This window comes from Globicephala melas, chromosome 3, assembly GCF_963455315.2.
Source record: "Globicephala melas chromosome 3, mGloMel1.2, whole genome shotgun sequence".
NCBI classification, from domain to species: Eukaryota; Metazoa; Chordata; class Mammalia; order Artiodactyla; family Delphinidae; genus Globicephala; species Globicephala melas.
In genome coordinates this window covers 93,907,600-93,922,681 of record NC_083316.1, presented here as the reverse complement: position 1 = coordinate 93,922,681, position 15,082 = coordinate 93,907,600, and the positions used below count along the sequence as shown (strand labels likewise).

Genomic DNA, 15,082 nt, shown 5'->3' with positions numbered 1-15,082 from the left:
TGACCTATCCTGGAGAATGTTCCATGCGCACTTGAGAAGAACGTGTAATCTGCTGTTTTTGGATGGAATGTCCTATAAATATCAATTAAATCTATTTGGTCTGTTGTGTCATTTTAAGCTTGTGTGTCCTTATTAATTTTCTGTCTGGATGATCTGTCCATTGGTATAAGTGAGGGGTTAAAGTCCCCCACTATTATTGTGTTACTGTCGATTTCTTCTTTTATAGCTGTTAGCAGTTGCCTTATGTATTGAGGTGCTCCTGTGATGGGTGCATATATATTTATAATGTTATATCTTCTTGGATTGATCCCTTGATCATTATGTAGCGTCCTTCTTTGTCTCTTGTAATAGTCTTTATTTTAAAGTCTGTTTTATCTGATATGAGTATTGTGACTCCACCTTTCTTTTGATTTCTGTTTACATGGAATATCTTTTTCCATCCCCTCACTTTCAGTCTGAATGTGTCGCTAGGTCTGAAGTGGGTCTCTTGTAACAGCATATGTATGGGTCTTGTTTTGTATCCATTCAGCAAGCCTGTGTCTTTTGGTTGGAGCATTTAATCCATTCACGTTTAAGGTAATTATCACTATGTATGTTCCTATTACCATTTTCTTAATTGTTTTGGGTTTGTTTCTTAGGTCCTTTTCTTCTCTTGTGTTTCCCACTTAGAGAAGTTCCTTTAGCATTTGTTGTAGAGCTGGTTTGGTGGTACTGAATTCTCTTAGCTTTTGGTTGTCTGTAAAGCTTTTGATTTCTCCATCAAATCTTAATGAGATCCTTGGTGGGTAGAATGATCTTGGTTGTAGGTTCTTCCCTTTCATCACCTTAAGTATGTCATGCCACTCCCTTCTGGCTTGTAGAGTTTCTGCTGAGAAATCAGCTGTTCACCTTATGGGAGTTCCCTTGTATGTTATTTGTCGTTTTTCCCTTGCTGCTTTCAATAATTTTTCTTTGTCTTTAATTTTTGGCAATTTGATTACTGTGTGTCTCGGCGTGTTTCTCCTTGGGTTTATCTTGTATGGGACTCTCTGCACTTCCTGGAGTTGGGTGGCTATTTCCTTTCCCATGTTAGGGAAGTTTTAGTCTATAATCTCTTCAAATATTTTCTCAGGTCCTTTCTGTCTCTCTTCTCCTTCTGGGACCCCTATAATGTGAACACTGTTTTGTTTAATATTGTCCCAGAGGTCTCTTAGGCTGTCTTCATTTCTTTTCATTCTTTTTTCTTTATTCTTTTCTGCAGCAGTGAATTCCACCATTCTGTCTTCCAGGTCACCTATCTGTTCTTCTGCCTCTGTTATTCTGCTATTGATTCCTTCTAGTGTATTTTTCATTTCAGTTATTGTATTGTTCATCTCTGTTTGTTTGTTCTTTAATTCTTCTAGGTTGTTGTTAAACATTTCATGCATCTTCTCGATCGTTGCCTCCATTCTTTTTCCGAGGTCCTGGATCATCTTCACTATCATTATTCTGAATTCTTTTTCTGGAAGGTTGCCTATCTCCACTTCATTTAGTTGTCTTTCTCTGGTTTTATCTTGTTCCTTCATCTGGTACATAGGCCTCTGCCTTTTCATTTTGTCTATATTTCTGTGAATGTGGCTTCTGTTCCACAGGCTGCAGGATTGTAGTTCTTCTTGCTTCTGCTGTCTGCCCTCTGGTGGATGAGGCTATCTAAGGGGCTTGTGCAAGTTTCCTAATGGGAGGGACTGGTGGTGGGTAGAGCTTGTTGTTGCTTTAGTGGGTAGAGCTCAGTAAATCTTTAATCTGCTTGTCTGCTGATGGGTGGGGCTGGGTTCCCTCCCTGTTGGTTAGTTGGCCTGAGGTGACCAAACACTGGAGCCTACCCAGGCTCCTTGGTGGGGCTAATGGCGGACTCTGGGGGGGCTCATGCCAAGGAGTACTTCCCAGAACTTCTGCTGCCAGTGTCCTTGTCCTCATGGTGAGACATAGCCACCGTCCACCTCTGCAGGAGACCTTCCAACACTAGCAGGTAGGTCTGGTTCAGTCTCCTATGAGGTCACTGCTCTTTCCCACTGGCTCCTGATGTGCACACTACTTTGTGTGTGCCCTCCAAGAGTGGAGTCTCTTTTTCCTCCAGTCCTGTCAAAGTCCTGCAATCAAATCCTGCTAGTCTTCAAAGTCTGATTCTCTAAGAATTCCTCCTCCCCTTGCCAGACCCCCAGGTTGGGAAGCCTGACGTGGGGCTCAGAACCTTCACTCCAGTGGGTGGACTTCTGTGGTATAAGTGTTCTCCAGTTTGTGAGTCACCCACCCAGCAGTTAGGGGATTTAATTTTATTGTGATTGCGCCCCTCCTACTATCTCATTGTGGCTTTTCCTTTGTCTTTTGATGTGGGGTATCTTTTTCGTGAATTCCAGTGTCTTCCTGTCGATGATTGTTCAGCAGTTAGTTGTGACTCTGTTGTTCTTGCAAGAGGGAATGAGAGCACATCCTTCTACTCTGCCGTCTTGAACCAATCTCCATATTACCAGTATTGCTTTAATATTTTAAATATTATTTTTCTGTTAGTCACAGATTGCATTTTCATGTAATTTAAAAGTAGGATTCTGTTTCTCACATTTGTATCTGATTGACAGACTCTCTCAGTTTACTGTAATCCCCGAACACATAGCACATTATCATCTAGATAGTAGGTTGCTTCAGGGATTGTGTCTGTGGTAATTTTAGATTTGTCTTTATTGGTTTTCTCAGTCAGCCTGCCTTTACTTCTGAGAGAAGGAAACCCAGTGCTTGTTTTTGAGTTTGTCATTCAGTAGGTTGAAAACTGAGGAACTCAGGCATCAAGTATTCATGTAGGCATTGATGCTTTGGGATCCTGGAGAAATTATTTAACCTCTTCTTTTGCCTTTGACCTAAGCTGCATTTGTAGGCTTATCAGTAAGAATCTACTGCACTAGAGAATTTGTCTCCATTCTTGAATTTTACTCAGTGAAGACTGTGACACTGTCTTTTTACCTATAATTATACTTAGCTGGAAAAAGTCTTCTCTTGATCTATGTGTAATGATATTTCTGAACTTAATGTGATATGTCACTGAAATACTACCAGAATGTCACTACCCTCTGTTCTCTCCTCCTATCCTCCTTTAAAAAAATTGGCTGTTGAGGTTAGGAATCAGAGAAGGAAATCTGGAAAAAATTTCCTTTCATTTTAAATGTTGGCCAGAAGCCATTGGAAAATGAGCAATGCACTTCTACCATATATTGTCAGCTTTTAAGAATGTTCTTGAAGACTCTTCTGTTGGCTGCTGCTATGAGTCTATTATGATAAATGCTTGTAAGTGCTTTGCTGGTCTTATTTTCAAAATCAGGTCGAGCTCTGATTTTGTGGACATTCAAAATGTTTAATAAGCACTACAGAGAGGATCATTTTATGGCAAAGTAGAGGAATAGCTATGTGTGCAGTGAAAATAATGTTTATTGCGAGTATGTGACATTGTGGTGGGCATTTTATGTGAATAATCTTTTTCAATCTTCAGAAAAACCTAAATGGTCTCTCTTACCCCTAGTTTTCAGAAGAGGAAAAACTTAAGCATAAAGAAGTTAATTTGCATAACTTATAATTAAATCAATATTAATTAAATTACAGCTTAATTACAATTATATATAACTAAATATTAATTTGAAGAGAAGAGAGTTACATTTTTATTACTTAGTATAGGATGTAATTTTTTTGAGTTTCATAGCTGTGGCTTAACTTTTTAAAAAATTGGCATATGGTAGAAAGGATAAAATTTCCTGAATTAGAAATGAATGAAAATAAATAAGTGCAAGATTGTATTTTCCTGTGTCTTTGGTTAAATCAGTTCATTTCTGCCTCAAGTTCCTTTGTATACAAATTGAACGTTGCTTTCTTATTTCATTGAATAAATTGTTTATTGCTGGACTTTGGAGATTGAAAGCTTAAGGAAATATAGTATTATAAAATTACAAAGTATGTCTCAGAGTTGCTGATCATTCCTTAGTAAGCATATTTGATGCCAAATTATTGTTCTGAAAACAAGGAGTCAGACAAAATCTTTTTCTTTCCAGTATTTGGGTTTGTTTTGTTGAATTGTGACTCTTTCTTGAAAAGACATTTGGATTCAGCAGATGAGGTAAAGCTTTGCTTATTTTATAATAGTGTAATGGAGAGCGGGCTAAAGAAGACGCAATTACACATTTTGAAAAGCTCTTTGAAATCCTAGAAGAAAGGAAATCATCTGTTTTGAAGGCAATTGATGCTTCTAAGAAACTAAGATTAGACAAATTTCAGACTCAAATGGAAGAGTATCAGGGGCTGCTAGAGAACAACGGACTCGTGGGATACGCTCAAGAAGTGCTGAAGGAGACAGATCAGTCTTGCTTTGTTCAGACCGCAAAACAGCTCCACCTCAGGTATTTAACTTTGAACTGACAGTCTCTCTAGCAGTGTCATTAAATGCTGCTTTATGTTTCAGCTGTAGCTCTGAGTGGTTCAGAATGCTGTGTTATGTGCGGTATCTCTTGCTTCACTCTTAACTTGAATGTTGAGTGAAGTTTTCTTTTGTTAATCTCATTGAAAATACTTAGTCTGATTTGCCTTTTTAAAGAATCATTTTTGTGTAAAATATTTTATGTCTGTCTGTAGAATACAGAAAGCTACAGAATCTTTGAAGAGCTTTAGACCTGCGGCTCAGACTTCTTTTGAAGACTATGTTGTTAATACATCTAAACAAACAGAACTTCTTGGAGAATTGTCCTTTTTCTCTAGTGGTGAGTTTTAGTAACAGCATACCTTCACTTTTTTAGTTTGAATTCACATTGTGTAGGAGAAACACAAATTCTCTTTAGTTTGACATTATAATGCAGCATCTCAGTTGCCCAGACCATCATATGCTAAAATCATATGCCATTTATGTTTTTATAACCAAGTTTTTATGCACAGAAGCTAGATTCTTTTGGTTTGTATGTTTTTAAACATTGTGTGAATGGCACCACATTGTATGTATCTTTTTTTGTAATTTGTTTTTTTGAGAAATTAAGTTTAAGATAAATATTTGTTAATACATGAAATTCTGGTTTATAGCTATATGTTAACTTTACAGTATTCCATTATGTTAGTAAGTTTCCCACTGAGAGACAGTCTGTTCCTGTTTTCTTTTCTGTTGTAAGCAACGCTCTGTTGAACATCTTTGTCAGTGTTTCTTTGTGCGTGTGTATGAGTTTCCCTAGGGCAGAAACCTAGAAATGATATCTCCAGGCTAAAAATGACTCTAAGATGTTTAAATGTTTACATTGTTGTATGAGTTTGCTAGGGCTGCCAAAACTAAATACCACAGACTGGGTGACATAACAGAAATTTAATTTCACAGGATTCTGGCAGTAAAAGGTTTTATTTATTTATTTATCTGTCTATCTATCTATCACACCTTGGGGCTTGCGGGATCTTAGTTCCCCATCTATCTATCTATCTAATCTATCTATCTATCAATCACACCTTGGGGCTTTTGGTGATATTAGTTTCCCGACCAGGGATCAAACCCAGGTCCTTGGCAGTAAAAGCCCACATCTTAACCACTGGACCGCCAGGGAATTCCCTTAGGATTCTGGAGGCTAGAAGTCTGAGATGAAGGTGTCGCCAGGGTTGGTGTCTTCTGAGGTCTCTCTCCTAGGTGTGCACATAGCCGTCTTCTCGTGTCTTCACGTGGTCTTCCCTCTATATATGTCTGAGTCCAAATTTCGTCTTATAAGGACTCCAGTCCTATTAGTCATAGTAGACTAGGGTCCACCTTAACGACCTGATTTTAACTGTGTTACTTATTTAAAGACCCTCTCTCCAAATAAAGGCACATTCTGAGGTACTAGGGCCTACAACTTCAACATATGAGTTTTAGGGCGGGCAACTCAGCCCCTCACATTTGGTTGTGTTTGTGTTCTGCTGCTCCCCAGCAGGGAGGTCTGTCTACCTTTCCTTTTTTCTTCTCACGTTGTTCATCTCCCTCAGATTTCTCTTCTAATAATGGTGAACAATTACAGTCCTTGGAAAAGTACACTTATAGTTTAATTACTGTACAGGTATGGATATATAGATTTGTATTCAGTCAGAGGAAATTTGTCTTGTTTAAAAGTTAAACACGCTGAAGGATTATTACTATGACCACCTTTCTCTTCCAATCAATACCTGTATCTCTGTCAGGTATATACTTTTCTTGTCTATTATGATGATCTTGTTTTTCCAAATATGTGGTGATATTTGAAATGCTGATTCTATTTCATATACTGTACTTTCTTCTTTTTCCAAAATGTATACTTGAATTGTTTTTTATATACATGCTAGTTTACTTAGGAGTACAAGGTCCTCCCTTCCCTGGGGGTCCCCAAACAGTCTTTGGAAAAAGGAAGTTGAGTGTGGGTAATCTCGGGTTATACCAGTGCATAACGAAGGACCAGTAAAACGGGTGGGTCAGAATGGAAAGCTGCTGGTCACCCAGCTTCCTGCTGATGGATGCTCTTCTCATTTTTTCCTGCATGCACGTAGAGCATTCCAGTCATGTTATTCTTTAACTAGCTTTTCTTTTTTAACTTTAAAATGTAGTTTGGATGACTTTTCAGATCCCATGGCTGCATAACATTCAGTTGCACAAATGCACACGTAGACATACTTATGCTGTACATTGCTTGTACATAGCTGGAGGATAAGGAGAAGAGGGAGACTTCTGCTTTTCATTTCATGTATTTCTCTGTGATTTGATATAAATATGTGTTTATTTATGTGTGTGTGTGCATGTGTAACTCCTATAGCTTATTTTTACCATATGACCAAAGCAGTTAAGCTGTTTGGAATTTATTCTATGGAAAAGATTATGAATATGCACAAAGATTTAGCTGTGATATTTTAAACATTGTATTTTTAGTGAAAAATTGGAAACATGTTTCTGAAAATAGTTAAATGTTGCTACAGTGGAATGCCACTGGAAGAAAAACACTGGCAGGAGCTACACAAAATTATTGTAGTGATAATCTTTGAGTTACTTAATTTGTGTGTGTTTTATGTAGTTTCTGATTTTCTTAAAAAAATACGTATCTTGTTTATACCAAGAAAAAGTCATTTAAATTGCTTTGCCAGACTTCCCTGGTGGTCCAGTGGTTAAGACTCCATGCTCCCAATGCAGGGGGCCCGGGTTCGATCCCTGGTCAGGGAACTGAATCCCACATGACACAACTAGGAGTCCGCATGCTGCAACTAAAGATCCTGCACGCTGTAACGAAGATCCCGCACGGGGCAACGAAGATCCCGCATGCCCAACTAAGACCCGGTGCAGCCAAATAAATAAATAAATAAATTTTAAAATAAATAAATAAGTTGCTTTGCAACTCTGTGGAAGATAATATGAAAGAAAACTATATAATGTTTTATTGAAGTTTGTTTATTATTATACTGACCAAACTTAGATTTAAAAATATTTATTAAAATAATTTTTAGGAGGACACATAAATTTCAAGTCTAGGGTTGTTATTCAGTAGATGGAAATTGAAGAGTATGTGGTTAAAAATTTTAATTTATGGTGTTTCAGAATTAATATGTAAAGCTAAAATTGAGTTTTACTTATTTTGTCTGTCTTATTTTTCAGTCTTCTTTCCCCTTTCAGTTATAAACATAAATATACCTTTTAAAATCTCAATTTACTTTCCTTTTTAAATTTTATTATGATAAAACTTACCGTGAGATCTAGCCTCTATATCTGGTATACAATACAGTATTGTTGTCTACAGACACAAGTTGTACAGCACATCTCTAGAGCTTATTCATCTTGCTTAACTGAAACTTTATGCCTGTTGATTAATAAGCGCCCATTTCTCCCTGCTCCTCAGCCCCTGGTAACCACCATTCCAGTCTTTGATTTTATGAATTTGGCTACTTTAGATACCTCACGAAAGTGGAATCACGCAGTCAGCATTTGTTTTTCTATGTCTCACTTATTTCACTTAGCATGTCCTCAAAGTCCAACATCCTGTTGTATTTGCAGGATTTATTCTTTTTCTTATACACAGTATAATAAATGTAGAAAGTTCTTGAACAGCAGAGAAATCCTTTATTGTCAATAAATCATTTTTACTGAGGAAAAATAAAGGTTCTGAAATAATATTTTAACATTGTTTTCTATTTCATAATTCTTTCAGGCATAGATGTGCCAGAGATCAATGAGGAACAGAGCAAAGTTTATAACAATGCTTTGATAAATTGGCACCATCCAGAAAAGGATAAAGCTGATAGCTATGTCCTCGAATACCGGAAGATTAATAGAGATGAAGAAATGTTGTCTTGGAATGAGATAGAAGTGTGTGGCACAAGTAAAGTCATTTCCGATCTTGAAAGTAATTGTAACTATGCTTTCAGAGTAAGAGCCTACAAGGGTTCAATCTGCAGTCCTTGCAGCAGGGAATTGATTCTTCATACTCCTCCAGCTCCAGGTATTGTGAATAGTGGGAATAAGAAAAGCATAGAGTTGGAAAAGACTGTGATAAAAAATAAACCAGTTAATGTGTCCATGCAGACCTACATTAAAACCACCTCTCATCTGTAAAATACTCTAGAAAAGTAGATTCCATACCCAGCTAGGATTTAGAAATAGACTGAATACTTGAATTTCACCATCTAGGCTGAGAACAGGATTAGATTTCTGACTGACATCAGATACAGAAAAAACATGACATTTGAGTGAGCAGGGCTATTAATTTGGGATTAAAATAGCATAAATGCTAGCTTACAAGTATTAAATAGTATAATTCTGTATTTTTGATCAGTTTATAGAAATCTCTATTAACATAGACTCTAGGCAGATATTTAAAAAATTTATTGGTACAACAATGGGAAGAATAATTTTAATTTACCTAATTCTGACTTGTCTGGCTTTTCTAACTCAGTGATTACGAGCACATGGGGATGGAAGGCAGTTATTAGAACCACATGGATAGCTTTTTCCTACACTAAAAGCTCCTCCTGCCCAGCAATCTTCCCTCCCCTTTCCAAGTTAATAACCACTGATACTACTTAAACAACACCTGTAAATTTTTATAGAATGAGAATGACTTACAGGTTAAGTTGATGTTCACTACAGTGTCTCCGTGGGTAAGGGACATTTAGAACCAAAGTTGTGCTCATCCTGGTGAGCAGGAAATCATTGTGCCCAGTTGGTCACGGCCTCAGAGATTCCTTTATTTGGCTTTTAGACCTCATTGCTCCTGCCCATTGTTAGTGGCTTATGTACCTATATTTTGTGCACTCTGCCCATCCTTCCCTTTTTGTCCAGAGTGTACTATTCACTCTGTTTTTCATGTACATTGTGGCTAATTAAAAAGAAATACAAATAAATAGGGTTGCCTCAAATTATTTTTCTTGAATTTTAATAAAATCCAAAAGAGAGTTTTAGGATCCATTTGCAAGTATTAAGTAAATATTTTACTGTTTATGCAGTTTCCGCTTTCTTTTCTAGTCTCTGACTGAAATTGGAAGAAAAAGGAAACCTAAAAGTAGCTACTGTTTTCAGTGACAAAGTGAAGGGGGATGGAGGAAAGGAAACGTTAAAAACTGTGTTTCTTTTCTCCAAGAGAAACCACATGAATAGGGTGACCGTTTGAATTTATTTTGCAAACTGGGAGACTTTTGAGATTGAGAGACAGTGTGAATTGCCATGCCAGGGCAATAGGCATTACCAGGAAGACTGGTCAAATCACATATGGAGAATAGTTTTAGCTTGTTAGCAGACAGTTTTTTACAATTGTGGTATTGTATAGTTAAAATTTGCCATTTTAACCATTTTTACAGATCAGTGGCATTAAGTACATTCAACAGTGTTGTGCAGCCATCACCAGTCACAATCTCTGGAACTTTTTCATTTTTCCAAACTGACACTCTATGCCCATTAAACAGTAACTCCCCATCCACCCTTCCCCCAGAGCTTGGTAACCTTTATTCTACCTCTGCCTCTATGAATTTGCCTATTCTAAGTACCTCATGTGAATGGATTCACATAATCCTTTTGTGACTGGCTTATTTCAAGGTTCATGCATGTTGTAGCATGTATCAGAATTTCCTTGCTTTTTTAGGCTGAATAGTATTCCATTGTACGTATATACCACATTTTCTTTATCTATTCATCTATTGATGGGCGTTTGGAATGTTTCCACTTTGGGGGCTAGCAGCCACCAAATGTTAGGCTTAATGGGTTTAAGTTGATAGAAGAGTAGTGTTATTGAAACAGGAGGGAAGGGGCAGGGCACAACCTTTAAAAGAAAGATGTAGCCATAGTACATGAAGAAAACTAGTGAGAACCAACTAGGTCCAAGATGGCGGAAGATTCGACTTCCAGTAGACCTTGAGCCTCATACACTCATTGTAATACATTAGCATGTTAATGACACATCTGCTAGCACCATGACAGTTTTGAGGCCAACCATAAAAGGTCAAGAAGTGGGTGGTAACACACCACTGTAAAGCAATTATACTCCAATAAAGATGCTAAAAAAAAAAAAAAAAGTGAGTGGTAGCCCAATTCCTGGCTATCCCCGCCCCTTCCCCAAAATAATTGGAATAATCCTCCTACTCATTAGCTTATGAAATTATCCAGCCCATAAAAACTAACCACGCCGTATTTCGAGGCCTCTTGCTTCTTGTCTTCCAAGGTGGCCCACGCTCTGTCTGTGGAATGTGTTTCTCCCACGGCTTCTTGCCCTCCAAGATGGACCACACTCTGTGGAGTGTGTTTCTCCCAAGGCTTCTTGCCTTCCAAGATGGACCACACTCTGTCTGTGGAGTGTGTTTCTCTCTAAATAAATCCACTTCTTGAATTTGGAATTCTCCAAATTCTTTCGTGAGGAAGAAAGAACGTTAAATTCACCGGCAACATTATCTCCATTCTGTAGTTGAGGAAATCAAAGTTTAGGTTAAACTCTAGTTAAATGCTTGAGCCAGGCATCAAACCCAGGTCTCTCTGAACCCAAAGCCTGTGCTTTTTTTTTTTAACACTGTACACTGTTTCTCATGTCTGCCATCTTGATTGATAAGGAAAAGACCTTATTAAAATTGCTAATAGTTTCCATATTTATAAAATTTGGAATAAAATTTTAATAAAATACACAGATATTTTTGAAAATGTATAGCCGCTTATTTTAGGGATAAAAGGACAGATTCAAGAGTGTAAAATACTTAGGATAGATTTGCTATATCTATTCCAAGGAACTGCATTCATAAATTTCTCATGCATTTAAAATGTTTCTTCTGCTTTGAAATTTCTGAAGATTTTCAGGTACAGAGAATTTACTGGAAATTATTTCTAAGTTGGGGTTTTGTTTTGTCATAGTTTGGGTAGGGTAGAATGAGATATTCCTCTTCCTATATCTTTTTAGTAATTTCTATTTGAAAAACCTGTTAAATTTAACCATAGATTGTAGAAATGCTAACAATTTGCAGACTAATTTTCTGCTCTGTTTACAGTTTTCAGTTTCCTTTTTGATGAAAAATGCGGCTACAATAATGAACACCTCTTGCTGAACTTGAAGAGAGACCATGTAGAGAGCAGAGCTGGATTTAATCTTCTGCTTGCTGCAGAGCGGATCCAAGTGGGTTACTACACAAGCTTAGACTACATCATTGGAGATGTTGGAATCACAAAAGGGAAGCACTTTTGGGCCTTCCGTGTAGAACCATATTCATACCTGGTAAAAGTGGGAGTTGCTTCCAGTGATAAACTGCAAGAATGGCTCCGGACTCCCCGGGATACAGTTAGTCCAAGGTAGATTCTTCTACTGATAATTCTTTAGTTCTTTAGGAAGTAAACATCCTGGTTTAGCAAGGTGAGACTGAAAATAGACTTGGATTTACTTGTTGCATTTCGAGTATTTAGTATTTAGAGTACACATTTCTTAGACTCAGGTGTTTTGGCTGTGCTTATGTAGCTAGCTGGCTAAGAAAAGGAGTCAGGCTGTGTTGTATTCACACAGTGAATAATGAGATTCAGCAGTTAATTTCTCATGCTGTGAGGAAGTAAGTCTGTTTTGGGTACACCTCTTGATTATGATATAGCTTCGCAATTTAGAATTTTCAAAGTCTTTCAATCAGGTACCTTAATGATGTGATAAAATTGCATAAATAGTGAAATGCCTCTAAATGCCATATTTCACAATTGATATTAAGTTGTTCTTTGTTAAAGGATACAATTCTTTAAACTGTCCCGTAAGTACTTACAAAATTGGGTCATGGTAAACGTGTTTCCATGGCAGAGAATTCCAGTTTCTTGAGTTTGACTACTTAATGGAGACTGTACAGTTTATTTTTGTTAGATGGTATAGTGTGCACTAGTCCAGTCAAGTAATTTTTGACCATTTATGTCTACAGAAATCCCAGATTAACAATCTGAGTAATAGGAAAAACTTTTTGCACCAAGATGAGAAATTGAAATAACAGCGAAAATTGAAATAGGGAAATAGTCCCTTAAACATAGTGGCATGTCTACTTGGTAGATTATTATTAATAATGCTAAAAAAGTTTACAACATGAGAAATATTAGAAGTGAAAAGACCCGATTAAAGTTGTTGATGTAGTATTATCACAAATATATAAGAAGCAATCATGCATAGGGAAAAAATGGAAGGAACTTTGTATCAAAATTTTCTTCAAGGTGTTACTGTTTTATAATCAAGGGGGGAAGAAAAACCTTCATAATACTTGCTTGCATCATAGATCCATGTAGAGCTCCCAACCAGTAGATATAGTTCTTAGCAGGAGAATGAAACATGTTTTTTTCTCCTGCATTATTTTGCAGTGCCCATTTATTTTACTTAGTCTGATAATTCCTTGGATTAGGGGGCCTGTCTTGGTTTTTAATTGTTTTATATACGATTTTTGTGCTAGGAATATTTAATCTTTGTCAAGTCCCTTCAGTTCCCTTCCCCCTGTTTTATTTTTGTTAGGCCAAACTTAGTATTTTTAGGTTCTCAGATAATATAGGTAAAAATGGATGCTACTTAATGGCAGAATTTGGGGCTGAGTTTGTGGTGTAATTCTAAGTGGCAATGTGTAGTCCTTCTGTTTTTAATTGATTGTGGTTTTTACCAGAAAGGTTTTGATGTACAACTGATTTCAATTTTAACTCAATATATACTATCTTGTGAAAATGTCTTGAAGCTACTTGAAAGCCTGTGCTGATACAGATAAGATTCTGCTTTGTCTGTCTGTGTTGCATTTTAGATACGAGCAAGACAGTGGGCATGACAGCGGAAGTGAGGATACCTGTTTTGATTCTTCACAACCCTTTACGTTAGTTACTATAGGCATGAAGAAATTTTTTATTCCCAAGTCACCTACTTCTTCTAATGAACCTGAAAACCGAGTTCTCCCCATGCCAACAAGTATAGGGGTTTTCCTCGACTATGATAAAGGCAAAGTGGGTTTCTATGATATGGATCACATGAAATGCCTTTATGAGCGCCAAGTGGACTGTTCGCATACTATGTACCCAGCATTTGCATTAATGGGCAGTGGAGGAATTCAGCTTGAAGAACCCATCACAGCAAAATATCTAGAATACCAAGAGACCATGTAGTTTAAGCATCTGATGTGACTTAGGATAAAAAATGTGAGCAAAATAATGCCTTGGTGTTAACCTTTGTAACTCATTACATATCATCTAAGTATCCTGTCGCCACACTTGTTTTTTGTGTATGTTTCTTCTTAAAACCGAAAGCCTAAACAGCCTTCCTGCCTTTCACAAACACCGGGAAAAAGGTACTTTTTCATAGTTAACACTGAAATGGTTAGCTGGATTATCTTTTTATGCACGGAAAATCTAATTTATTTATGTCAGCTTGTGTTGCTGTTACTTACATTCCTGTTTCGGGGTTGGGGGAAGGGATACAAAAGTATTTATTGTGCTTCTTTTGTGTTTGGTTTTTCATTTTTATATCATGTTTATGTCCTAAGAGAAGATATTTTTTAAATGCCTTCTGGATAGAAATTAGTACTAAGCATTGTGTTGTGCATTCATTTTTAATGGGAAAACAAAGGTATAGATAGGTAAAAAAAGGCCATAGAAACGGTAGTATATTTAAGTGAAAAATTATGTATTTAATATTCAGAATATATTGCCTGGAAAATGAATACTACTGTTTTGTTTTTTGAAGACCACAAACTGTATTCTTAAGGACATTTTTAAGAGTTCTCTTAGCTGTAATGCCCATACTTGCATGTGTAGGAACCATGGTTTCTTGCAGGAAACACAAAATTCTTGGCTAATATACGAAGCTTTTCACTTCATATGATTTTTTGGGAAATTTTTTTTCTTCAATTTTTTTTTTAGTTCCTCTATGAAAATATTTGAGCTTATATCAAATAATTATTTTTCATAAATATTAGTGAAGATACACTGATAATTGTCATATACTTTTGCTTTCTTTTTGTGTCTTGTAATTTTCATTCTTTGGCACAAATATTATATATCAGATTGTTCTGGTTTATGTTCGCATGTTTGAAAAGTTCTTGATACATTTTTAGTGTCATTAAACATATTATAAAATGTGAAGTAACTATCTGGTCAGTTGTATGGCATTTTCTATGACTCATTGGTAGTAAGCATTTGTCATATAAGCAAGTAAAAATACAAATTTAATTGTTTAGGAATAACAATTAAAATCATAACGATTGTGTGTACCCTTTGTTAAAGTTAGAAGTTCTTTGAATTTGAAGAATCTCATTTTATCTAAATTTTATCTTCATTTTTGGAAGATTCTTTCTTGGGTGTTTTTATTTAAACTGGTTAGTTTTTTTTTAAGTTAGAGTATTCAGAAACTAGACTGTTAGGCATTTAACATTAATCATCTTGGAATTCTTTTGACATATTTTAATTGACTAAACAAAACTCTTAGATCTGTTTTTTTTTTTTCTTTCTGGTTATATATATATATATATAAATGGAAATCTGCTATTCAGGTTGGTAGCACTAAATTAGCTTTCTTTTCCCTGACTGAGGTAGGAAATATCATGGAGAATTTCAGTGTTTAGTAAGCTTTGTTCCTTTCCCACCTACGAATAGCACTTTATGACATAGGGT

The 15,082-nt window shown here is 36.4% G+C and overlaps 1 protein-coding gene across 3 annotated transcripts in view; it reads left to right on the top strand.

Moving 5' to 3' along the window:
* Positions 1–14,834, top strand: part of TRIM36 (tripartite motif containing 36) — a 43,619-nt gene extending 28,785 nt beyond the window's left edge. For 2 of the 3 annotated variants that reach the window (XM_060296131.1, XM_060296130.1), the window contains 5 exons: positions 4,141–4,394; positions 4,627–4,751; positions 8,160–8,450; positions 11,473–11,770; positions 13,225–14,834. In XM_060296131.1, coding sequence (XP_060152114.1) covers positions 4,141–4,394; positions 4,627–4,751; positions 8,160–8,450; positions 11,473–11,770; positions 13,225–13,579 — 1,323 coding nt within the window. In that variant the 3' untranslated portion in view covers positions 13,580–14,834. The remainder of the gene's footprint in view (positions 1–4,140; positions 4,395–4,626; positions 4,752–8,159; positions 8,451–11,472; positions 11,771–13,224) is intronic. The other variant, XM_030869858.2, reaches the window with a different exon arrangement.
* Positions 14,835–15,082: the final 248 nt, after the last annotated feature.